At 43.9% G+C, this 25888-nt stretch overlaps 1 protein-coding gene and 1 long non-coding RNA gene across 2 annotated transcripts; one reads left to right on the top strand and one right to left on the bottom strand.

Moving 5' to 3' along the window:
* The first annotated feature begins 247 nt into the window (after window positions 1–247).
* Window positions 248–15562, top strand: UNC119 (unc-119 lipid binding chaperone). The gene is made up of 5 exons (XM_061363442.1): window positions 248–440; window positions 9808–9921; window positions 10769–10871; window positions 11698–11870; window positions 12687–15562. The coding sequence occupies exons 1-5, from the start codon at window positions 323–325 to the stop codon at window positions 12797–12799; spliced, it is 621 nt and encodes a 206-aa protein (XP_061219426.1). The 5' UTR covers window positions 248–322; the 3' UTR covers window positions 12800–15562.
* Window positions 7402–21796, bottom strand: LOC133217737 (uncharacterized). Its single transcript, XR_009726947.1, has 3 exons — window positions 21414–21796; window positions 18917–18989; window positions 7402–7776 (listed from the first exon to the last, which is right to left on the bottom strand). It is a non-coding gene; the product is annotated as an uncharacterized LOC133217737 (long non-coding RNA).
* Between the last annotated feature and the right edge of the window lie 4092 nt (window positions 21797–25888).

Below are 25888 nucleotides of genomic sequence, written 5' to 3'. Positions count from 1 at the left end.
GGCTGAGAGAGCTGGGCTGGGGCAGCCTGGAGAAGAGAAGGCTCTTGAAGGGGAGACCTTAGAGCAGCTCCAGAGCCTAAAGGGGCTGCAGGAAAGCTGGAGAGGGGCTTGGGACAAGGGATGTAGAGACAGGGCAAGCGGAGACCGAGCTCTGTGCCCCCCGGCGCCGGGGTTTAACGGGGAAGCGCCTTCTCCTCCCTCGGAGGGGCCGGGCCGGGGGCGGAGCGGCGATGCCCCTCCCGGTGCGGCGGGGCTGGCGGCGGCGGCGGCGCGCACAGGGGCCGGGGCCGCTCACACCGGTGGCGGAGGCGGCGGCGGGGCCATGAAGGTGAAGAAGAGCGGCGGGGCCGGGGCGGCGGCGGCGCGCACCGAGGAGGAGCTGGGCCGTAAAGCGCTCATCGGGCCCGACGACGTGCTGGGGCTGCAGCGGGTCACCAGCGGTAGGTACCGGGCGTATGGGGTACCCATAGGGGACCGGTGAGGGCCGTGGGATGCCGGACCTGGAGGGCTCGGGGCTGCGGATGCTGCCGTCCCCTCTCTTCCTCCTAGGGATGCACAAGCTGTAGAAGCCCCCCCATGCTGGGGTCAAAGATGGTGAGATGCTGCTGGGTGCTCTCCTCATCACCCCTCTTCTCTGTCTGTGCCCAAGATGACCCCCATATCATATTCTTTGCAGCCCCAGTTTCCCTTTCCCCAGCATAGCATCACTAGTATTGAGAGCATCCTCGGGAGCGTGGTGGCTGTGTGTGTATGGGGGGGGTTTGTTGTGCTTGGCCGAATGATCAGACAGGACCAGGCAGCACAGTGGGCTGGGAGAAGGGATGTCCCAGCAATGCCCAGTGGTCTCCTGCCCCACTGCCCCCCAAAAGGCCTTTTTGCACGTCCAGGGCCCTTTTGGGTTGTCTGTGTGCTGGCAGCAGGGGGAGAAGAGTTGGGGCAAGGAGGATGGAGCTGGTGTGGGTGTCCTGCTCTTTGCCTTGAAGCGCTCTGTGCTGTGGTGCTGGAGCAGGATTCGTGTCGCAGGCGAGGGCGAAGGATGCGGCTGCGGGTATCCATGCGTGCAGGCAGCGCTGGGGGCCTGTGTGTGTGAGCAGGGAGGGAGGGAAGCCCTGCAGGAGCTCAGGAAAAGGGGTTATGGAGGCTCCTGTGCTGGTGCTGCGGGGGTTTTGGGGTCTGTTTCTCCCAGCAGGGATGCTCTGATGGGCTGCAGCAGTGCCCAGGCCCTCTGTGGCAGGGGTAGCCGTGCAGCAGGCACTGGAGCGTGCTCAGAGGAGCAGTTAGATGGTGAAGCCAAGCACTGAGCACTCTGTGCTTGCTTTATGGTAGTGCTGTGTATAGGGGTGCATGCATGTGGCCACCCCATACCCCAGCATGGCATCGGTGTGGGCAGTGCATGGCTCTTGGTAAGCTCATTCCCAATGTGCAGGCAGGGCTGAGATGGCCACCTTGGCTTCAGAGCAAGGCTGGTGATGGCCTGCCTCTTCCAACCATGGGGCACAGGGGGGATGTGAAATGCATGAGGGTATTTTGCTCCTCTTCTGCTATAGGACTTTGTACAGGGAGTGCAATGGGTCGTGTCCAACAAGAGCCAGGCACTGTGAGGAGCAGTGGGTAATGCCTTCCCATGGGAAGTGCTGGGCTGGTACACAGGATGCAGCAAATGCTGTCTGCATTGAACTTCTCAGCATGCATTTGGGGATATGGGTATACAGTACATCCACGTTGAGCATATTGTATCTGATCACTTGGGAATGTTCTGCAGCACCTCTTCCCAAGCTCGGTTTTCCAGCTCTCCACGGAGAAAAGGTACAAGAATGTTCTGTCCTTTAACACATGATGGTTATTTGGGGCATTTGATGTCCTTTTCTCCTCTCCACACACCAGTGAGCTCCTAAAACAGACTGCCAAAAATACCAATGTGAAACTGTTCCAGTCTACTGCTCCAAGTGGAGGATGCTGCAGGGAGGAGGAAGGAACAGACTGTAGGACAGACATTCATGGCTGCCCCAGCCCCAACCTCTCCCATGGAGATGCTGAGTTGGAGCAGACTCAATGTCCTGTTTGAGCAGTCCTGGGTTTGGTGCCCAAAGCTGTGGTGCTCCAGTTTGGAGTTGAAGGGGGGAAATGGTGGTGGGGTTGCAGGAGAAATGTCCCAGTGTCCTGGACATCCTTTGTTGTTCCAGATGGAGTGTAATTCATCTCCATCCAAACTCATGGGGTGATAACGTGGCGAGGGACATGTTAAGCCATGTGTTACCCAGGGTCTGGCTGTAGCTTAACGTTGCTCCAGTAAAAGAAGCCCAGGATAAACCATGTTAGAGCAGGGCTTGGACTGCAGGGATGCTTACACCATGAGTATCCTGTGTGTTTCTCAATGGCCTTCCAGCTTGAGTATCCATGGAGTATGATACTGTATGGAGTATGATACTCCATACAGTGATAATATGATACTGTATGGAGTATGATACTCCATACAGTGATACATATGATACTGTATGGAGTATGATACTCCATACAGTGATAATATGATACTGTATGGAGTATGATACTCCATACAGTGATACATATGATACTGTATGGAGTATGATGCTCCATACAGGTCCAGGTCCAGGAAGGACTTCACAGCACAGCTGCCTGGCTCCATGCTCACACCTAAGCTGGCCCTTGCAGCCCTGCATGTGCCTGATGTGTGCTGATGGTGCAGATGCTCTTTTGGAGCCAGGGTTTGCTGTGTTATCCTTGCTCTGCCTGCTCTGGAGCTCCTCAATACTTCCTGATGCAGGGGGTGAATCTGCTCCCCCCTCAGCCCTAGAAGAGCTGGGTTTCTATGGAGCCAAGCTGCTGCTTATCATCACGACCTGATCACCATCAGCCCTGCCTTGGCATGTTGGGGCTAGGGAAAGCCCTTGCTGTTGCACCAAGAAGCACAGCTGGGCTTTCCCCTTCCCATAGTAAATAATAGCTGATAAATGACCAAATAATGAGGCTGGGAGGGTGGAGATGCAGGAGGTGGCTCTGTGGTGCAAGCATGTTTAGTGCTAAGGTGAAGGAACCCAGTCTGTGACCAGCCACAAGAGCCAGCTGGGTTCTGCTCTTAATGTTCTAATAAGCTTAAATGGGGAGCTGTGCAAAGTGCCCTGTGTGTGCTGCATCCTTCCAGTGCTCAGTTCCCCAGCAGCTCCAGGGTTGTACCCTTTCCGGGGTCCAGCCTCATGGATCTGGGATGCTACCCTGGAATATCTGTGCCTTTTGGCTGGGCTGGCCCTGGCGCTGCTCCAGCTGGATGAGGTGTGAGGCGAATGAGCCCTTTTCTTGGCAATTAGTAGGATTTGTGGCTTGCTCACACAACTGCAGTCACAAAAGGAGGAAAAACCTTAGGATGTGATTAATATAAGAGCATAAAGGAGAGGGGCAGAGCTCAGTTCAAATTGCAGTTAATTACTGAAGCAGCTGGAGGATTGGAGGAGTCTGCCTGCAGTGATTGCGATGTGGATGCCTGTGGATGCCATGTGCTGCCTCCTGGAGCCACCTGAGATGAGCTCAAGGCCAGGTTGGATGGGGCTTGGAGCACGCTGCTCCAGTGGAAGGTGTTGCTGCCCATGGCAGGGGTTGGAACTGGATGAGCTTTAAGGTCCCATGCAAACCTTCCTATGAATCTATGAAAGCCTCTGCAAATCGCAGCCTGAGGCACCTGTACACTTCATCTGTAATACTAAATGAGGGCTTGCATTTTAAGCTTTATTCCAAAGCTTATTTTAGCAAAGCAAAAGGGTTAAATAATTGATTACATACCTGAAAACGATTACAAAACAAAACCTAAAAATAAGGAAGAGGCACTTAATTATTTCTGAAACTAATCTCTTCCCCGAGCTGTCATTTAGGATTTCTCTGAGTCTCCTCTTAGCAGCTTTAGCTAAAGGCCAGCTTGGCAAAGGGCTGCCTCGGTGGGTCAGTCAGGGTAGAGCCTTAATGGGTGACTTCCCTACTGGTAGCATTAACAGTGGGATGTGCAGGAAGCCCCTCCTGGACCATCACTTCCCCCCCCCCCCAATTAATGAGGGGTATTTGTTGTATTAGGAGCTGTGAGGAGGGTCTGAAGCACTGTTCTGAGTTGGCTGTGATGAGTTAAAGCCTGTTGCTGTGTTGATTTCTGCTCACAGAGCTGCATCAAGCTGCTCTTGCCATGCCTCCTTTCCCCAGCAACACCCCATATGTCGGGAAGCCTTTCAAGGCTTTGTGATAGCACGCAGCTCAAAGTGTTGTGTAGATGTAGGGCTGTTTCTTTAGTAGTCTCACAGCACAATACAGGCTGTGAAGACCTCCAGGGGCTGCACACATGGGGTGTGAGTGTAGCACAGTGGGTTCCTCCTCCTGCCAGTGCTGGGGGTTTGGGCCATTCCTGGTGGAAACAGTGAAGAGCTCAAGTGGAAGTTCCCTGATAAACTCTAGGTTGGATGGGGCTTGGAGCAGCCTGGTCTAATGGAAGGTGTCCCTGTCTGTGGCAGGGGGTTGGGACTGGATGAGCTCTAAGGTCCCTTCCAACCCAAACCATTCCATGACTCTATAAGAGGGAAGCTGTGGCATACACCAGAGTAGTCAGCCTGGGGCCTGATTGCCCTCTGTAAGAGCAAGGGGAGTTGATTTTGTTAATGTTGTGCACATGGTTTCAGACTTTGAGTTCAATCAGCACGAACAAGGGGGCAGGAAAGGGTGTTTGGTTGCCTTGGGAATGGGAGAAGAGCGGCTCCATCCTTCCTCAGCCAGGCCTGGAGGGCTGTGATCAAATGAATGGTGAGAGGGTGAAATCTGGAAAGCTTTAGCTAAAAAAAGATGGGGAAAAAAAAAGAGCAGGCTGCCACAAAAAGCAGAGCTGTTGAGCTGTGCAGCAGGACTCAGTGCATAGAGTGCTGCCAGCTGGATGCATTTTATGGGCTATAGGGACCTTGGTAAATGCCCCAGCTCAGAGCCTCTGGGCTGCATCCCTCTGCTCCATCCCCAGTGTTGGTCAGGGAATGTGGTGCTGTAGGAAAATATCCCATGGGATCCTCCTAGTGTGAGATTTTCAAAGCAGGCTTATTACTGAGATAAGCAGGAGGGCTGTAGGTACCTCCCTCCCTGCTTACCCCCAGTCTTTGCTTATGCAAACCCAATGGCTTTAGGGCTGGAGTGGATCCTGACTGGCTTAGCTTGTTCTTCTGCCTTTATGGGCCTTGAACTGCTGAGACAGAGGGCAAGGGAAATGGTTTGGATATTTCAGTGATTGAACCCTGCTTGTCTAAGCAGACCTATCAGCACTGCTTGAAACGTGCCCTGCCTTCCCCTCGGGGTCTTGCACTCGGTCCTGCGTCACCGCTCTGCATCTTCATGGGGTTCCTGCTATTTTTGCTTCCTTCTGAGACTCTTCAATCTGATAATCTGCTAATCTCCAGCTCCTGGCGATTCAGCTCCACTTGTCTTTGCTTTATACCTGGCTTATGTCTTGGGAGTTGTCTTCAAAAGAGCTCCTGACCTTGTTGGCTAATGCGCGTTAAGAAAGAGGCCTGCATAGCTGCAGGAGCCTTCTCATTCCCCACATTCTTGTTATTGCTTGTGGTGGGGAGAGACGTGCCTATTGCACACCACTGCTGTTGCATCAGTTTCTTCTACAGCATCCTTATGACTTGCACCCATTTTTCCTAACTGGATTTTGAGTGCTGCCTTACCCTAGGTACACTCTTTTTGTATCTGTGGGCTGTTAAAGCCTTAAAATAGGAACCCAATCTGAGCTTGTGCACTCTGATGAGCACTGCAGAAATATCTGTAGTGGCTGTGAGAGGGGACACGTGCTTTGTCCTGGTGGCAGAGAATGAGAAGGGATCTGGAAAGGAAAATGCTGACCCTATTGCCCATGAACTCCTCATGATAAAATGTGTCTGTTGGGTGGTTGTGATGGAAATCTGAAAATAGAGGATGAACTTTTAGCTTTCTCTGATGAGGATCAAACACCTAATCTCATCCAGTGGATAACTGAAATAACAGGTAGAGGGTAAGAGGAGAAAGTGCCTTCCTTAGCTGTCATCCTGTATTATCTAGCACCGTATTATCCCTCACCTTTTGTGCTCTTTGGTAACACCATCTTGCTAAAACACACTGGCTGGAAATACACACCAGGGTTCACAGTGTACCATTGTTTGCAAGAGAATAGCCTGGGCCTGCTCTCATTGTCTAAGGCTGTTTGGCTGGTTTCTGTTGCAATCTTGGCTGGTTTGGGGAGGGGAGGAAGGTTTCCTGGAGGAGAACCGGCTCTTCTCTGGGACTGTAAACAGGGAATGAGCATCCATTGTTTCTGATGGCAAAGCTAGAGATCTCTGAATGAACGCCTTGCTATGGATTGCTGTTTGGGGGTTGTTTTGGAATAGGAGATTCCTGAAGGAATTTTCACAGTCGCCTCTGCTGCTTCCTGAGACCACCACAGTGATGCTAACTGTTCTTCCAAACTCTTCAAAACCATGATAGGTCTTCAGATAGAGAATGTCTCTAATGGTGAAGAGATGCAGATCTTGGGGTGGGATACCAAGATAGGGGAATGAAGCTGCAGAGGCACCAGCAGGAATGTGTGATGTGAGAAGCAGCTGCTAATAGCAGGGTTGGGCCGGTTGCAGGAGTTTGCTGTGAAAACAAGTTCAACTCAGTTGGGAAACGTTTTCCAGGAAGTTTAGGGATGTGGGAATTCACCTGGCTTTAGGAAGGAGTAGGAAATGCTCCTCTCTTGTGACCTGGTTTTGCACTAATGTGGGTACTTCAGGGCAAAAGCCAATCTCTTGGGTTTCCTCAGACTGTGCTAATATGTCCACCCGTTTATTCATTGTTCACACTGTGCTCTCTATGGGGCCTGAATGAGGAGAGCACTGAAGGCTTGTTCGGGGAGATACTGTCATTATTTGGTTCTTAATGGGGAAATCTGCTTCGGGAGGAGAAATGGAACAAGGAAACGTTCTGTCCTCAGAGACCAAGCCTACTTTCCTTGCCATGATCCCCTTCTCTCAGTGGAGGTTTGAGCTGTCTAACTAAAATAGGCATGGATGCTGTCTCTGCATCCCAAATTGTGGTGACGGTGAATTAGGATAATGAAAGCACATGATGCATTTAAATGCGTCACGGAAGTGTGGGCAACTGGGCCCTACAGGAGGTTAAAAATAAGTCTGTTTGGGATGAGATTAGCAAATTTGACAGTGCTCAGCAAAGCAGAAGTACCCAGCAATTGCAAGCAGCCTGTTCCCAGTCACACCTTCCAGTGTAGCTGTGGGATTCTGTAATGTATTGGTGGGGGGGGGGAAACCCAGCATGTGGCTACTTTGATTTTTGAACAGGAATTGCACCAAAGAAATGTAATACAGACAGAAAGGAATATATATATACCTATATATATATATATATCTTTGTTTTTCCTGCTAGGAGTCTGGGCACTGCCAGAAGAGGAAAACCACTTGATTGCAGTATTCTGGCAGCTGATCTTCCCAGATGTCATCCAGTTTGACACTGGCATGTTGACTTAAACCCCAAAATAGGTTTAAAATATTCAGGTTTAAAATATTTTCAGTGCACAAAAAAAAGAGTTGGGGTGAAAACACCAATGAGCAGGAGTCTGGTGGGGCTTGTGCCCAGGGCTGAGTCCTCTTTGGTGGCTCTGCTTGGCTCTCCTCTCCTCCAGATGAGTCATGGACACTGTTACTGCAGCAACGCTGCTGCCAAGCAGGGGGATAAAGCTGTTGCCATGGTGCTGGATGGGCAGGAATTCTGCAGGAGTAAAACCACTTAATAATTAACTTGCATTCAAACGCAGCCTCAGACTTGCCTGTGTGCTGGAGAGAAGGTGTCCCAGGCTCCCGGGTGACTGAACCAGGCTCTGGTTCAGCCCCTCACTGGTCTAAGTGTGGTCGTGGGCCAAGGGAAGCCAAGCTGAGGCCATGGGAAGCTGCTCCTGCTTCTGCCAGTTTGTGCTTTGCTGTTTGGAGCAGGGGAAGCTGTGGGATGGGTGAAGGATTTGGGCTGGGTGATGAGTTAGAACCTGAAGTCATTGTGTAGTTACAGGACATCTACCTGAGCATTGCTGAACCTCAGGGCTTAAGGCAATGGGTTGATTTAGATTTCTATCCCATTGCCTCCTCTACTGTTAAAGGGAGGATTTTGTGCTGTTTTTAGGCTGTTTTGTCTATCATTAGTGCTTTCTTGTGGTAGTGAGAAGGTTGAGCTTTTATCTTGCTCTCCCTGTCAGCTTGGGTACTGGTGTTAGTTTCCCTTTGTGCTGTGTTGACAGGAAAGGGAAACCTCCCTGCCAAATGCCAGAGATGCTTTGAACACAGTCCTCTCCCTTAAAGGCGAAACCTTTGAGTGTTCACCCGATGGTGGTGATGATGGAGAGCAATAAACATGTCCAGAGAGTACATTTAACACCTCTGTCCCTTGTACTGATGAGCACTTGGAGTGTTCTCCAAGCAGAGTTAAGGAGATTTGCAAAGAATAAAATGCTTCTAGGAAAGCAGAGGTGCTGGATGTGCAGTTCATGCTAGGAGCAATCTTCCCCAGTGCTGACTACAGCTATCTTTGTCTCTCCCTACAGAGGGACCTGATTGCTGTAATTACGCATCCCAGCATGAGGGCCTCACTGTCTGGTACTTGTAATGTGTGCCCTTTAGGATCTTCTCTTACTACACCACAGCAATCTTTTATGAACTCCTTATCTATGGGATGTGCTAACCACTGCCCTTGAGCAGTAACCCCCAGCCATGATACCTAAGTAAGGGTTGTGATGGGTTAGGTGTGATCTCTCAGTAACAGATCACACTTTGTTTTCAGATGGTCAATGAATAAGCCTTAAGTGGATGGGTGTATTTGAATTTTAGGAACAGGAAAGCAGATAGGAGTAAGTGATTAACTCAGACTAGCAGCAGGAATTAGTAGCTGAGAAAGGCTTTAGAATTAGAATGTTGAAGCATTACTTTCACCTTAGAACCTTCAAGTCTCCTGCAACATGCTGGTCAAAAGCTAACCTGGCTTGTATCCATACATTTAAATGCATTTATTTAGGATAAAGGAAGTTACTGGAGCTGCTTTCTGTGCTTGTATGTGCAGTGAAAATGAATCCACTGCTCTTTACCCAGAGGGGAGGCTGGTACCCTGATCAGGAAGCCGTCTCAGGGCACAGCAAGGCTGAAGCCACAAACAGTGTCTTTCTCCCAGAGGTACCAACTCTGATGGAAGCAGGGAAGGGCTCTGTTCCCAGACTGTTTTCCTACTACAGGGAAAAGCTTCGACACCATTTTCAGTACTGAGGAAATAAAATCCTTGCCTGGGACAAGCATCAGTGGAGAGAAGAGGCCATCCTTTGTCTACGGAGGGCTGGAGATAGGGAAGGTGGCACAAGGGAGGACACTCCTGTTCCAGTTAAGTGCAGCTTAGTGCTCACAAATCTGCTTAGCACTCGTGTTCTGCCAGAGGGCAGTTTTTAAACCAGACAAAGCCTCTTACACAGAAAAGGGTAGGATTTGATGGAGGTGCTGACTATTCTCAATGCCCCGAGGAGAAACGGATGCAGAAGGTGCTGGCACAGGGTTGGGAAAAGGTGATGACCTCCCTGTCCTGTCCAAGCAGGGTGGTGTGAGCATTCAGACCTGAGACTGTCTTCATAGACATCACTTCTGCATTGCAAACAGGAGTAGCGGAGATGCCTTTGGGCTGCTCTCACTGCTGGCTGTGGCCTTTAAAGAATAGCCAGAAATACCTTGGTAATTGTGGGCAACCTTCATTTATATTTCGTTTCCTCTGCAGATTATTTGTGCACTCCAGAGGAAAATGTTTACAAGATAGACTTCACCAGGTTCAAAATCCGGGACATGGAATCTGGCACAGTCTTGTTTGAAATCACCAAACCAGCAGCTTCAGGTGAGTGCACACACACATATCTTCATGGCCAAACCAGTGCTAGTGTCTGCTTCCTTTTGCCTTTTCCTACTCATTTTCCTCCATACATTGCCCCAAAATAGGAGATGCTCTCAGCTGCAAGAGGGCTAGAGGCCCAGCTTGCACCAGAAGTATTATTCAGGTGTCCCTTTGTACCAACACAGTGAACAGAGCTCATTGCTGCTGTAGTCATGATTGCCATCTGTGATGAGAAGGGACAGATGGGTGTTGTAAACAGAGACAGAGGAGGAGGAGGAGGTCACTGTGTGTTTGTTTCATGCTTGTTCATCAGCTTGAGTCTCCCTGTACATAGTTTAACATCTTTCCCTCAGGAAAACAATATTTCCAAAAGGGAAAATATCAGTTGTGCAAATTAGACAAACTGAAAAGTTTTCCTTTTTTTTTTTTTTGTTTTCCCCTTTTTCATAGTTTTTCAGTATTATTTCTAACCATCAAAGTGTTACCTATTGCCAGTGGTAATAAAACCCCAGAGCAACCATTCTTTTCCCGATCAAGCACTCTTCTAAGAAGGTTTCTGGAAGTTCTCTGTAGCTTGTAGCTAGCAAACCAGACGTGCTAAGGTGAAATGGCTTGTTCAGTGTCATACTGCAGTCCCGAATCAGAGGTGGGAGCAGTAAGTCACTTTAGAACATAAGAAATGCATCAAACCAAAGGGCCATCCTCTGTCTCGGAGTAACCAGCAGTTGGTGCCTTCAAGAGGATCAGGCTTCCTCAGAAGAGCTTCCTGGCTTTTATGACTCAATAACGTGTGACTGCAGGCATTTTCACTGGGTTTCTGTTTCTCAGACTTGCCTTTGTGCTTTTCCAGAACGTGAACACAATGACAGGAAGGACATAGATCCCAATGCTGGACGGTTCGTTCGCTATCAGTTTACTCCAGCTTTTCTCAGACTTCGGCAAGTGGGAGCCACGTAAGTAATTGCTCCTGGGCTGCATTTTCTAGCACAGGAAACAACCGAAATCCTATTAAAAAATGGCTCTGGCTTGTTGATCCTGTCAGGAAGTTGATTTAATGGGGACCTTGTGTCTTTAGGAGGATTTCCAAGCCTCTTTGCTGGGTGCTTTGCTTTCTCCATCCCTTTAGCTTGTTTATTTACCTCTGGAATAGGAATGGTGTTGAAGAGATTCATGCTCAAAGGCGCAAAATAAGGTGGGCAGACTACCAGACATTCCAGTGCTTTTCTGTGCATTATAGTTTGTCAGAGGCTCTGCCAGCTTTGGAAGATGTTCTGCAGCCTTCCCCATTGCATTCCCAAAGAACCATTAATCCATAGATGCACATGAAATGGTGATGTTTAATGTTTTATGTACTCAAATGATCTTTGTGGCTGGTACTACCGCTTGCATCCATCAATGAAACACACCATGGAGATTTGGCTTTTTTTTTAATGCCCGCCCAGATAAGATGTATAAAACCCCACGGCGATAAGGAACTGGTAGTGAATGGTAGTGAAGTGCCTACAGTGTAGCTGGAGGGATCTTTCCCTCACTGAAAATGAGTTTAATTGTAAAATTTGCATCTCTTTTGAGTGAGAGGAATCAAACTATGGTATAACCTGTGATTTGCAATGCTCTGTTGTGCCCGTGTAGCTTTAAGAGATGATGATGGTTTGGTTCGTACCATTGCTTTATGTTTTTGGCTGCTGTTTGTTTTAGAGGAGCTCTCTTCTACCTTTCAGCAATGGTTCCAAATCTGGCTTAAGTGAGAAAGCTCACTGCAATCTTCTTCTTTTTCAGGGTGGAGTTCACAGTAGGAGACAAACCCATTAATAACTTCCGCATGATTGAGAGGCACTACTTCCGGGATCAGTTGCTTAAGAGCTTTGATTTTGAATTTGGGTTCTGCATCCCCAGCAGTAAAAACACTTGTGAGCACATCTATGAGTTCCCACAGCTCTCCGAGGATCTCAGTAAGCTCTTTCATTACTGGGTGACCACACAGTGATGCTAATCGCAGCGTTTTGAGCAAGCCCTTTCCTAAAAGCTGGCTGTAGAAAGTGGGTAGGAAGAAGACTTCCAGGTGCTTTTGCATCTGTGTTAATACAGGTTTTGTCTTCTAGCAGCATGTATCTCCTCACCCACCAGACAGTTGCTGGGAGGCTTCAGTGTCAGGGAGTAAAAAAGATAATTGTGTTATAAAACAACCAAGAAAAAGAGGATTAAAAAGACATTCAATGAATGGATACCTTAAACATTATGTTCTGGTTTAATGTTTGATGTGCTGCATTGACAGCTTGAGAGGTTTTAGTAGGAACATAACTTTTATTTTGTCTTCCTCTCTACCTCTCAGCAGCGGTACTAAACCTGTGTGATATTATGCTCTTTATGACCCCTAATCACTTATGTCAGCACTAATATTGCAGTCTGTGGAGAAAACAGCAATGCCCTGCTGCTTGCTTGTTGTAACACCTGAACCAATTTCTTTTGAGTTGCCATTGAAAAGCAAAAGCAAATCCTCAGTGCAGACTCCAGTGTTACTGTTTTGGGGTTAGGTAAAGCACATACAATTTGTATGGTGCCTTAATATACTTTGATTGTGTTTGAGTTATTTAAAAGATGAACGTCAGTGAATGGTTTGGTAGGTTCCTAGTTTGGTTTTGAGTGTTTGCTGCGATCTCAGCAGTGCTATTAAATGTAATGAAACCCCTTGCAGGATGTTGCCCTCAGTGAGGCTTCTGTGGAACATGATTGATTTATATGTATTCTTTTATTTCCCCCCCCTGCAGTTCGAGAGATGATCCTGCATCCATATGAGACACAGTCGGACAGTTTCTACTTTGTAGACAACAAGCTTGTGATGCACAACAAGGCAGATTATTCATACAGTGGAGGACCTTGAGCACAGGATGGGCAGCCAACCCGCGCTGGCCTTCCCCTTCCTATCGAAGCCGTCAGGGATAGAAACACCTCCAGTTCCGTTGCCTACAACGTCAGCTGGACAAGGATCCACAACCCAAGGACTCTTTGCCACAGTAGGAGTTTCATGACTAAATTTGCCAGTCTCATCTTTTTTTGAGCTTTGAAGCAGACCCAGTTCTTCAGAACTTTAAGCGGTTCTAAATGGTCTTTGGATACCACTTCCCTAAGTTCTTTCAGTGTCTGCTCTGCAAATGGGCTTGTGGGACCTGAGGGATTTTGCCCTAATTCTGTGGATTTGTGTTCTTGCCCTCAAATATCTGTTAGGACGTGGTTGCTTTCATAAAGAATGTGATCTGAGAAACCACCTGAGTGGAGTGGATGCAAATGCAGAGTCCTGTTGATTTGTTTCTCTGGGTCAGTTGTACACCCCATTGAAAATGTCAAGTGTAACATCTTACAAAAGCAAGTTTCATCTTTAGATTAGTTCTCAAAAAATGGTATTTCATCCTTTAGTTTTGGTCCTTCTGGTAATATTCTGTTTAATGGCAGAGACACCAAAACTCGCAGTGAAGACTGATAGTTCAGTGACAGAACTGTTTTAAACCAGGTACTGTCCTTTTACATTTCAGATGAAGGCAAAAATAGCCTTGAGGGTTTTTAACTTCCATAAGCATTTTCCACTAATTTCAGTTTTTGAAAACTCATTGCAGAATAATCAGAAAATTGGACGGATTTTAGCTTTATTTAACGTTTTTACATAGCTAACATGCAGCCTATTTGTGCTATGTGTTTTCCATGTCTATTTTCTTTCATCTCTGCTCAATACTAAGACAAGGGCTTCAGCACTGCTTGTTAGAGCAATGCTTTCATTCGTCTAGGGCAGTTGGAGAGTGCTGGAATTTCCAGTTTTCCATTTGTATCTGAATTTGAAGAATGTTAATGACAGTGTTTTTCCTTTGTTAACAATGTTTTGCATTGGGTATTAATGCAGGTGAACCAGTAAGTCTAATAATGTCAGACTCACTGTCTTAGCATTAAGTCTAGTGTAACAGTAAGCTTATAATGTAGGACTTTATATGCAGCAAAAATTGAGTAAGAGCTCTCTTTTCAAACTCTAAGAAGTTCAAGACCATTTATTCCCAAATTTCTCAGCATGTGCTTCTTAGAAATGCAAAGAAGCAGCAGCATCAAAGGAGTAAATTAGTGTACGCAAAGCAAAAGCTGAGAAGGCTGTGGGGGATAGCCTGCTGTCATGAAACCCTTACTCTAAAGTTCAGTTCACTGATACTTTAAACCAGTAAAAGGCAGTTGCAGTTTGTAGATATTTCTATAAATACTTGATGTCTCCATGTCTAATTCTGTGAGTTGAAGTGGAACATTCTATGTTAGCCTCAGATAGGTGTGATTGTAATGATTTTTATAAAATACCATTTCCAGTCGTGATGAAACATCTTTCTAGTCACAGCTGATTGGAACTGCAAACGGTTCCAACTGTAGCTATCTGCCTAAGAGCAGGGAGGGGTTTGCGCTCTATCTGGGCTTGTGGTCACTATTAAATGTGTTACCATTTGTATTTGGCTTGGCTTTCTTTACTTCTGAGAGAAGATCCAGTTTTCTAAAGGAAAAGCAGTGAGTTTAGGGTACAGCACAGGGTTTTTTTTAAGATTCATAGCTAAGAAAGTACATAAAGTTCACTAATTTTACTCAACTATTATCTTGTAATTAGTACAGCAAGACTTGTATTTATTACTAGCTTTTGTTTCTAGTATATTAAATCATGCATTAGCCTACAGCTTATCTGAGAGTAAAAGAATTTCCTTGTTATTTGTATGATGCTTTGAACTCCTGATCAGTAAGTTTTACAGCACAATAATTACTAAAGATGAGAATGGCTTCCAAAAGTCTAGGTCTTTCCCCCAGCCCACTGTTTTTTGCATCAGGGCTGTTAAACTAACTATGTATTTAATGACATTCTGCAAGTTTAAGTATTTATGAATTTTGTTCCAATTCCTGAAGGAGAAAATACACTGATTTGAAGACAAGGCAGCTCGTGTGTTTACAACTAGCACCCCATAGGAGTGTTTTTGGGGTATCTTTCAACTCTCACCTGTTGTTTGTCAGAATCATTTCTGTGCATAAGATTTTCAAAGCTGTCTAGCAATGGTGCTTGCCCCAGATTGCCAGTCATACGTTTGGTTTTTCAAATGTATGGATGTTTTAAACAGAAATATAAATCTTGGTATATTTTTGGTGAGAGCAGTTGTACTTTGGTGCAGATTCTTGGGTTATTGTACTGAGTTTCCTCTCTGTACAGCTGATCTGAGGGAGTCATCTCCTTTTTTATGCTACCTCCTTTTAAGACTTTGGACTTCAAAACCAAAAGCAATTCCATAAAAGTATTACTGTGATCAACAGTGGTAGATGTACCCCTTTAAAAATGAACCTAGAGTAAGTTATCGTGTTCCCAATAGCGCAGTATGTTGCTGAATGGACTTCTTGACACTCTGCATTTTGTGGTAGGTTTGAGGTTAAGAGGCTTAACTACCTGCTGCTGCTCTCCTGGATTCTGCTGTTCTGATAATTCAGGTTCCATGGGTAATAATTTCAGGCCAACAGAGAATTCAGTGTGAATCTGATAGGAAATATTTTATTGAGTGAATTTGTTGTCTTCTATTACTAGGAATACTCTAAACCAGGAACAAATATCAGACATTTTCAATGAAATAAATTTCTACCTATTTTAGCTTTAGCTTTTCAGTTTGAAGAATTTTACTTTGTTTTAAAAAGTCCCTACAGTTCGCTGCAAATAACAGGTCCAGATTCTTAAACCACAGCAAATGACAAAAATGTCTGTGGGGAGTGTAATGAAGGTGCTTTTTAATTTATTCTACTGCAACAGTTGCCACTGTTAATTTCTCTGTTTCACATAGAAACACTTTGTTAGCATCTTTTTAAGGTCACCTACACCCATGTTTACAAACATGTGGGAATCACTGTCCAAGGGAAAGGTGCCATTCCTTCCTCCTTGCTTATGCAGCAGTATAATGTGTAGGGTTGACAAGAGACATTGTATTGTGTACATAAACAGCACTAGAAGAGTGTTTCTTCAAAGACTTGTGCAATGCAGTTGCTGTTTTAATGCCACTTCTGTCCTTGTTTTGCATTTAAACTATATGCAATATTTAATGTTAAAGGCTGTGATTTGTACAGCACTGAACAGCAACTTCCATCTGAAAGGGAGCTGAGAGCTCTCAGGTCAGTTGCAGAATGAAACCCACATTTTTTCCCCCCCTTGAATTGGCAGCTGATTTTTATTATAAACCAGTTGAAAATCAATCTTAACAGCATTGTTCAAAGGAGATTTTGTTAATCTCCTGGACTAGTTATTACTTTGTATTTTAATATGAATCATTACTGGGTTTACTTTGGAAGTTCATCTCCAAAATCACCATATATTGGCTCTCCAAAATCACCATATATTGGCTCTGGAAAGAGAATTCTTAGTATTTAAAATGACTATTTTAATTAGCACCATGGCTCTGTTTTAACAAAGCAGTCAGAGAATTCGGGATCTGCCTTTCTGAAAGTGAAAGAAAACATCTTAAGAGCTAACCAAGATTATCTGCTAATAACGAGTTGCTGTTTCCTGTCATAAGACAGGATTAGACGTGTACTTTATGAGTCAATCTTGGAAAAAGAAAGTAAGTCTCTGTGAGTGCTAACAGTGACATAATTTTTCTGAGACAAGGAAATTATAACTTGACACATTCTTCTGCTTTCTCAATTTTAGGTTCCTGTGAACTTCAGGGGTTTTAAAGAAAAGCACCATACACTTGTGATCAACTGCCATGCTCATAGTCTCTCTCTGTGTCTTCTTTTAGAGCAGAGTAGCTTGGCTGTGTGTGAAATATTGCAGGCTACCAAGTTCCAAACGCCTTCATTTTGAGCAAACAGTCTATTAGAGTTTATTGAGAAATAGTGCTACATGTTGAGCCATAAAAACTAAATTCCAGTCTTCATGACAAAAATTAAAGGGAACCCTTATTCATGCAAAGATGATTTAGGGCCTATTTAAGGTAAGAAACCCAACAAACTGTTCTGTTTGTTATTCATAACCTGAAAAAAATACGATTAACAGCTCTATTTTAATTAGATCTGGCTAGAAATTAAACTAGAGATTATTGCTATCCCTTAGGGAGGCCAGGGACAGCATCTAGGACTGTATGTATCACACAAACGCTCAATAGGTTTGCCTGTGTTGACTCCAGTGGTTAAAGTTACCTTGGGGAAACAATAAGGGAGAGGGACAAGGGCAGAAGAAGAATGAATTTCATCTAAATGGAACCACGAGCTTTAAGGCCATGGTGAATGTGTAATGCTTTTTCTCTTGAGTTTGAGGTATCTGGTAATGCCCTTTAGCAGTTCTTTTCCATACCCCCCCGCATAAGCACTAAGTTTATACAAATGTTTTAATATTAATCAGATGTTAAATCTCACTGACAGCTCATATCATTTTCTAAAGATGGAGAGTGTGGTACTCTAGGCCTCAAGCTGTAGCTTGGTTGTTTTCTAAATCACAGCCTGACAAAGCAGGTGAAATTGTGTGTTTTTGTATCTGTTCACAAGCTGTAGTTAACTGCCTCCCTAGAATCACTGTGTTAATGCCTGCTGTGATGTCTGCTTGTGTCTTAATGCTACACTGAGAAAACCTGTTTGAATGTGACATTGACTTTTTTTTGCATAGAATCAGAGGTGTCTGTATTAAAATGTATTTATAAAAAATATATTTTTTGTGGAAGGAAAGTAGGATTCTAGTTAATATACTACTGGGGAAAAAATGTGAGGAACATTTTTACCCAGTTCATTTATAATTCTTTGTATCTTGTTAGTTACCTGATTTGTTTCCTATAAGAACATCCACTGTGGCCCGTTTCGAGGCAATGCAATGCACTGTTATGCAGAGAATCTGGTTTTCAGAAAACTGGGAGTCTTTTGTTTCCTTTTGGGACAGTAGGAAACTGAGTAGGTTGCCAGAAAAGAACCTTGGCACCAAACCCACTTCTGTGGCTTTGGCTTCAGTAACTAGTCTGCCTGACTTGTTTGCAGCTAGGTAAGTAGTGAGAGCCAAGATTGAGACTTCAGGATAAAGAAAATTAGATGCTACAATTTAGTCTTCCTGTAGGAGAAGGGGAGTACTGAAATTAATTTATACAAGGATAAAATAGGGAGTACACTTGCCTAAAATGATTTAATATTGGCAGCTTAGTCATCAATGTGCATCCTAGGGAATCTGCTTAACTTTTTCCATTACCTTGGAAAACGGTTACAAACCATGTCACTTTCATCAGCAAGTGTTTCCTCTCCTGTAACAAACTGCAAAATGTAAGAAAGCTCAATAAATGATTGATCCTAGACATGAGGGTGTCTATTTCATTTAAATACATTAGCACATGAAAACCACTCCAATTTCAATTTCAGATGTCTTCCATCCATAATAGAGCTCCAGTTTTGTGCAAATGGATGTAACCAGCTTCACTTTCTGGTGGTTATAAACTGAGCAACGCACATGCAACAACTCTGCAGTGGTTTGTGTAGTTACAAGAGTAAAACAATTACAGGAAAAGGGTTTAAATGGGATTCAGCTTTCTAATATACAGAAATATCTTGGGGCATAAATAACTAAATGATTTTCAAAGTACATGAACAGAACTTTGGAGTTCATGGATCAGTTGTGCACCAGGTTGTGCTTTTTTTGGTTCCACAGACTTTTAGGGGATGCCTTAATAACACTGTTTCAGCAGAACAATTCCTGTATACAGGAACTTGGGGAAGAACAATATTAATACAAGGCTTTAACTTTTGGATTATTACTTGGAGCTGCATGAAATAACTGCCCTGAGTCCTGCAATAAGGTGGTGACCTTGAGTGCAGGTTGGTAACATGACTGTTTTTCAGGTATCACTCATCTGAAATCTGTGATGAAGATATCAGTTCTCTTCAAGGCTCTTGTAAAGCAGAGGATAGTTTCTGGTTTTGCTTGTACAGGTTCTCTGTGGTTAGATGCTCTCTTCTGATTAAACTTAACTTTTGGAATTACCTGAGTAACTGGGTACATCAGGTCTATTTTCTGAGACTTCTTGAAAGGACTAGATACGGATTTCAATGAACACCTAAAGAGATGAGATAGCAAAATCAGTACTAGTAACTCCAATAAGCAGGTTAAAACCTCTCTTTGATGCTCAAGTCTCCTTGAAAAACTTTTGGGGTAGAAGAGAACCTTTAAAAAATAAATCCAAATTTTATTCAAAAGAAAATTTCCCAGTGTTCAATGTCTGCCAAAAATATACTTAGCTAGTATGTCAGTGTCATTTATTAATAAATATGCCTAATCATGCTGGAGATGTTCTGTGCCTCTCCTCTGATTCTGATTTCTTATGGTACTTATCAGCTGCTTAGCTACTGTGGAAAATCTGACGTGTTCACACCATGCTTCTGATTCTTCTGTCATTGTCCAAGGGCATTCATCTATCTGTGACTTGCATTCCCTTGACATTTCTTAACTGTAGTAGGAACATTTCCCAGCGATATAGTACTCCAAGTTTCCCAATGTAAACCTGTAAGACAACATATCTTATTTTAAAGGAAGCTTTAGAGATTAAAGAAGTCCACCATTGCATGCTAAGGTAAAACAAAAGTATTTATTCAACCTATTTAAGCCCACAAAAAGGGGTAATTTCTTCACAGAGATAACTTTTTATCCTTAACCAGTGCTGTACAAGAACTTAAAATAGGAGGTGAAATCATGCTGGGTGATGTATTTTAATTAAAACTACAAAGAGAATTTAGGTAGGTAGAGCATAATTGCAGCTGGATGATTCCCAGCCATTATTTTGGAAACTGAGAGGGGACCTTCAATAACAAAGGCCTGTTTTATTTAAAAATAATGAAATTATTTTAGGAGAGGGTGTGAAGCATGTTAATGAAGCTTGCACATGAAAGAGATTTGTAGCAAGGAATAAAGACAAGCAGGGAAGTTACAAACAGCAATATAGAGAACACATAATGAAATTTACTTTAGGAAAGGAAGTTAATACATGAGGGAGAGATGAGTTCCAAATACTTTCGGTTCTTCCTTTGCTGCTGAATGACAGAATGAATCAGAACAGCAGACTGGGTATTTTATAATCTTTATAGTTTAGCTGTAGAGTAAGAAATCATTCCAGAGAATGATTTATTGGAATATGCTGCGTTTACTGTATTTCCTGGGGCAGTCAGGCACGCAGTTGTACTTGCGTGGAACAGCAATGCTTGGCCAAAGGGAAACTGGCAGTAACAGGTAAAACCTTCAGTAAAATTTCATAAACCCTTCAGTACAATATTGAGCTGTCACGTTTATGTATCACTTGCTAGCTCTGTGCATGGTGTAAAGTGTATTCCCTAGGCATGCAGCCAAGCAAAGGAACAGGGCTACAAAGCATCCTTTGAGCGTGTGCACACAGACCCAGTTTCAGCTATGAAAGGTGCTACATGCACCGGACCTGAAAGCTAGAAATATCCAGGACCTATTTGAGTTAGAAAAAACCCCAAAACTCAACCCCAAACCACATTCTTTATGAATGGTGCCGTGGAAGGCATGGTTTTGGTTTGCCAAACGCGTACTTTAACACCCTTACACGTAACTGTCTAATGAAAAGCTGGCTGTTTTGCTGGCTGCAGTTTCACAATGCAGGAGAACGCAGGGTACACGGTGTCCCCTGAAATTAAAGCGTGCAGGGAGACGTGATTATACATTCAGAGGAAATAAAACTTTCTGCCCCAGACAGAACAAGCCTCTTCAGCACCAGGACATCGCACACCTTTTAAAGTCATTCCCTACCTGGAGCTCATCAGCTGCCATTTGGCAGTAACTTGAATTTGACTTACAGTCCAAAGCTGTTCTTTGCAGTGACAAATACACTTCCTGCACAAACCCAAGTGTCACCACTGAGGTAACTTTTAAAGGCTATTGTCTCAGCTAATGTTTGAATTTCTTTATCAGAAGCTAAAATGGGGATAAACAGGGCAAGTTCAGGTTGGATAGAAGGGAGATAGAGGTGAGCTCTTAGGCAGAAGCTCTTCCCTGTGAGGGTGCCCAGAGAAGCTGTGGCTGCCCCATCCCTGGCACTGTTCAAGGCCAGGTTGGACACAGGGGCTTGGAGCAAGCTGCTCCAGTGGAAGGTGTCCCTGGACCTGGATTGGAGCTGGAGGAGCTTTAAGGTCCCTTCAACCCAACCCATTCCATGATTCTATAATTTCCATAGCTAAAAGCACAGCACTTTACCTTATTAGATTAACTGGATAGTTGAGGAAATATTTTTTCCCCATTTTGGGTTTGGTTGGTTTTATTTGTGATGTTCTAAAGTCACGGAGTTAAAGGTAATCCTAATAAATGCCTCCAGTAATCATCTAAGCCTGGTGCCTCAGACGGGCACGAACACGCTGGGCTTATTCATGTTGAAATTAAATCCTTCGGTGAGAGCTGGAATTCTTTGTTCATCCAAATCATGTAAATTCCCTTCTTTAGTTTGTGTTTTTTGCTACTGGCTTGTTTCTACCTCAGAGCTCAGCCACTCTTCCAACAGCACAGATCTGCTCAGCCGCCTCCATGGAGGGTTACGGAGAAAGAAGCCTGTAGGAAATGCAGAGCCACACCTGCCTTGGGTTGAGTTTATTGCTCATCCCCTTTCACCTTCACCTCCCAGCGCACCAAACGCGCCCTCCCCGGCGCCATGAGGCGCGGCCCTTCCTGCCCTCAGCTGTGAAGCAGCGGCTCACGCCCAACGGCTCTTCCCGCCCTCTCATTCAAATCCCACTCAGCAGCCAATCAGCGGGCGTGGTGGGGGCCCGTCGCTAACGGTCGGCGCTGCCCCTCTGAGGTGGTTGCTGTGTTCGGGGCTCGGTAGCCCTTTCGCCGGGTTGGTCGCCCTCCTTTCCTCCCTAAAGGCGGTGGAATAAGGTGGAACGGCGGCTTGGCAGCTCCCTGCAGGCTGTGGGAAAGTGGTGCCGGCGAGGTGGGTCTCGGTCAATCACCTCCGCACTGTTTAAGAGGCTGCCCCTGCCCCTGTTCATCTGACGAGATTGATTTCCTGGTGACAATGGTGTGAATAAGAAACTTGGGTAATCTGTCTAACGTGATGGTGTTGGTTGTGCAGTTGGGCCTACTAGGTCTTGGCAAGAATAAATGTTTAGGGATTGTATTTGTCTCTTCTGTGCCCAGGTCAAAAATTAATAGATTCAATTCTTCCATACAGCGAAGTGTTTTGGTGCTTTGTTATTCACTGGGTGAATTACGGAGGTTTAATAGCAAGCTGCTCTAGTGGAAGGTGTCCCTGCCCATGGCAGGGGTTGGAACTGGATGAGCTTTAAGTTCCCTTTGACCTAAACCAGTATGGGATTCGATGATTCAGCTGCAGTCTGCTTATTGGCGTTTATTGGCCTTGAGGTGTGCCACGTGCTTTCTCTGCATAAAAATGGTTTGCCATGAAGGTGGTGGGAGCTCAGTAGTTCTTGGAAACTAATTCCAGTGTTTGTTGGCATCTCATGGCCCTTGATTAAGAGAGGCTCATCCTAGAAAAGGCTGCTGGGTTGTCCAGCTTCCCGCTTGTCTCTGAGCCCTTTGCTGTATGGAGCCCAAACTGAGAAATCTGTACTAGGAAGACACCCAGACTTAATGTGGAGGTAGCAAAAGACACTGTTATTAGAGAAGGCTGAAGAGCACCGACTGCTGGTTTCCCACTGGGGAGGTCTCTTCCCTGGTGGTGGCTTCATGCTGGTGGCTGGTTGCTGGGATCTGGCAGTTTATTCTCCAGTCAGTGTTTATTATATTGGTGTTTGATAGCTGAGATTTTTCATCAATGGGAAGCACCCAGGGGAAGCAAATCCAATGCGCATAAATGGTGTTCCTGCTGCTGTTTATTTTCAAGATGTCAGTGTTTTCAGTGCAAACAAGTTTTGTTTCTTTCTTTGCCTGGGTAAAAATAATTTAAAAAAGCCTTTTCTGCTTCTAAAAGGACTGGATTTGAATTTTATTTAAACTATATTTATATTTTATTGACTTATTTCATTATTTTAGTGAAGAGCAAATCAATCCTCAGTTCAATCTTTGCTGTGGCCACAAGTGAGAAGCACTGCCATAAAGCTTCTGTTTCCATTATGGTAGTGAGGGGCTGCATGGGGAACCATACAGCTCTGCTTCAGCTCCTGGATGGGTTGGTTTTGTTTGTGTTGGACCAGGAATGGTTAAGGGGTTAGAAAAAGCTTGTGGAGAAGTATTTACTGGTTTTGACATGTAGTAGTCTAAACACAAACATACACACATATATCTGGAAGCCTGAAATATACAAAAAGGGCATCAGCATTGGTAAGTCCTGGAATGCAAATACTTAATTCAGCCAGTCGTTTAAACTTACTTGAAAGTGACAATAGGTCAGTTTCACTTTTATTGCCAAGCTTTGTGTACAAAGTTAGATACACAAAGTAACACTGACTATTTGTATCTGTTCAATAATACCTATTAATCACTGGTTTAAGCAGCTCAGTGCTGTGCCAGGGTTTTGAAAGATGGTGCAAAGATATGAATGAATCTGACAAGAGCTGTATCAACAGAAGCAAATGAATCTTCAGAGGTGATGGTTTTATATCAAGAACAGGAAAACGTGTGGGAGGCAGCCTGCTTTAGGCAGGAATCTTGTAACAGTAAATTTGGGAACATTAAGTAGATTTAGGTATGTCAAACAAAAAGGGCTTGAAAACATAGTTCCAATAGAAATTGCTATTACTTGAATTTTCTGAAGTTACAATATTTTCTGAAACATACAATAAAAAAAAAAATGCATGTTAAACTATTGAATCCTAATCTTTAGAATGCAATTTTTCCCTAATCATACGTTGAGGAGGGTAACAGTGAACACTTTCTTCTGCTTGGTAATGAGAGACTTTTATGGTAATTATACTTCAGATTTTGGTGGTTTTTATTTTTTTTCTCCTGACAGAAATAGCTGTTTGCATAATGTGTTTGGTTTAGGCTGATGAAGCAAACATCATTGGCCTTAGAAAGCTTCATTCCTTTCCTTCTTCCTTCCCTTGTTTTCAGTTTTCATTATTTAAAATGGTCTTTAATGCAAATGTATCTGCAATAGATTTGCAATGTGTGCAAAAGACTTATTTTACGGGAGGTAGGAAGTGAAGTGTCAGCAGCTCTTAAAGTTCTAGGAAAATGTTTACTGTGCTATCAGGGGCTGTAAAAAATGATATTAAAAGTATGGGATAAGAATTGCACAAGATAAGGATTGCACAAGATAAGGCTCATTCTTCTATATAACTTCGAGTAGTTAAATAATTTTTTACCTTCTTTAAAAAATAATTGTTCCAGAACTATGATTTACAGTATGACTCTTTCTTCATGCACCTTTATTTCAATTATCATGTGTACCAGAACTACTAATGCTAATCTGAAGCAAGGCCAGAAAATTCTAGATGGAAGAGCCTGAAGGGGATGGGAAGGGAAAACCAGAGGGTTTATATTCGTTAACTTGCAGTCTTTGTTTTCAACATGACTCTTTTTTAATATAAGTCATTACATGATTTTCCTTAGAACTTCTGTGAAATGTCCAACCATGTTAAAATGGAATTCACTGGAGAAAATACTTTAAGGTGCTTAGAATAAATAATTTTATATAGGGACGACAAACCTTTCTTGTGTAGATACAGTATGTCAAGAAAATCAAGCAAAACAAAAGAAAAAAGCTTTTAAAGTGGTTTTTTGGCCCCCTTTTGTTCTTTGTCTGCTCAATCTTCAAAGCTTATTACTAAGAAAAATACAAAATACAGCATGACATGTAGATTTCTTCCTCTGTTTCTTTCTCCACCTTGTGATAATGTGCATGGTCACAAGCATGGAATGTCTTGGTGCATCTGAGAGAATGCCCTCCACCTGTTCAGCATAGATCATGTAGTATTTGAATGATACATATGAATTTACAAATGAGTGCATTGCTGTACCCATAATCTTTAACACATAAAAAGAAGCATAGCTTTTCTTGTTTTAAAAATCTGTATTTCTGTAGCAAATATCTGGCTCATCCTGGTAAAGTGTTGTCCAGAATCACACAGTTGATTTGTGCTGTGGATTTGCTTTAATTACAAATATTTTATTACAATTTTGTTATGTTTCTGGAGTGATGGACCTTCCTGATAGACTTTACCTGCCGTGTTCTCATGTATTGTCTTATCATTATTCCCCTCTACCAAATGCAAAGTATTAGGAAGATGGTTAACTCTGTAGGGTAATGCTTTGCAAGGGTCTGTGATATTCTGTGTAGTGGCCAGTGTGTTCACTGCATGGTGCTACTCAGTGTGTGTCACCAACCAAAAGGATTTTAAAAAGGGGTAACGAGAATTTGATGCAAACAGTGACTGAAAATAATTAAGAACTCAGTATCTCCCTCAGGCCTCTGGAAATGCTGATTTCTCTACCAACTCTTCGCTGTTTTCAGTTAAGGACTTCTAAACAAACGATTATCCTGAAAAGTCCTTGAGGATACAGGCAGCTGTATAAAGAGTCCAGTGGTGTCAGTGGTGGTCACTGGAATTAAATGTATCTGAGGAATTTGCAAGGGTTTGGACAGATGGTCCTGCCCCAGTGGTGGGAGTGTTGGCAGGGTGGTGGAGTCCTCTTTTGAAGTCAGAGAGTGTACACACAGAGCTCTGGAAACCAATCTCATAGCACAGGTCAGATCTGTTGTAAACAGTCTACTGTTTATAGATAACATTATTTACCAAATACTATTTTTGGCTTAAGAGTGATTTTGACATATTTTAAGGAATGATAGTAGCTCTCTGTCACAGGGCAGGGGGTCAGTTTGGTTTTGCTTTCCCTCAATGCATGGTTACATTAGAACACACATATATATATTTGATTCTTTTTCCAAAAAAGGTATTTAGCATAATATTATTGCTCTTAAAAGTTTGTGCTTGGCTGTTACTTATCTGTAACATGGTAACTCTTAAATTATTCTGAATATGTTGTTTA

This window comes from Neopsephotus bourkii, unplaced genomic scaffold (genome assembly GCF_033783945.1).
Source record: "Neopsephotus bourkii isolate Nb327-2 ecotype Australia unplaced genomic scaffold, CSIRO-AGI_Nbou_v1 NB_1154, whole genome shotgun sequence".
Taxonomy (NCBI): domain Eukaryota; kingdom Metazoa; phylum Chordata; class Aves; order Psittaciformes; family Psittacidae; genus Neopsephotus; species Neopsephotus bourkii.
The sequence above is the reverse complement of the archived record's forward strand: the minus strand, read 5'-3'. Positions and strand labels throughout refer to the sequence as shown.

What these genes read in the sequence shown, in the direction of transcription:
- UNC119 (XM_061363442.1), top strand. Translation starts at nt 323, where the DNA reads ATGAAGGTGAAGAAGAGCGGCGGGGCCGGGGCGGCGGCGGCGCGCACC. An exon ending in CACCAAACCAGCAGCTTCAG is followed by an intron (nt 9,922 to 10,768) that starts GTGAGTGCACAC and finishes GTGCTTTTCCAG; the next exon opens with AACGTGAACACAATGACAGG. An exon ending in CTTCGGCAAGTGGGAGCCAC is followed by an intron (nt 10,872 to 11,697) that starts GTAAGTAATTGC and finishes CTTCTTTTTCAG; the next exon opens with GGTGGAGTTCACAGTAGGAG.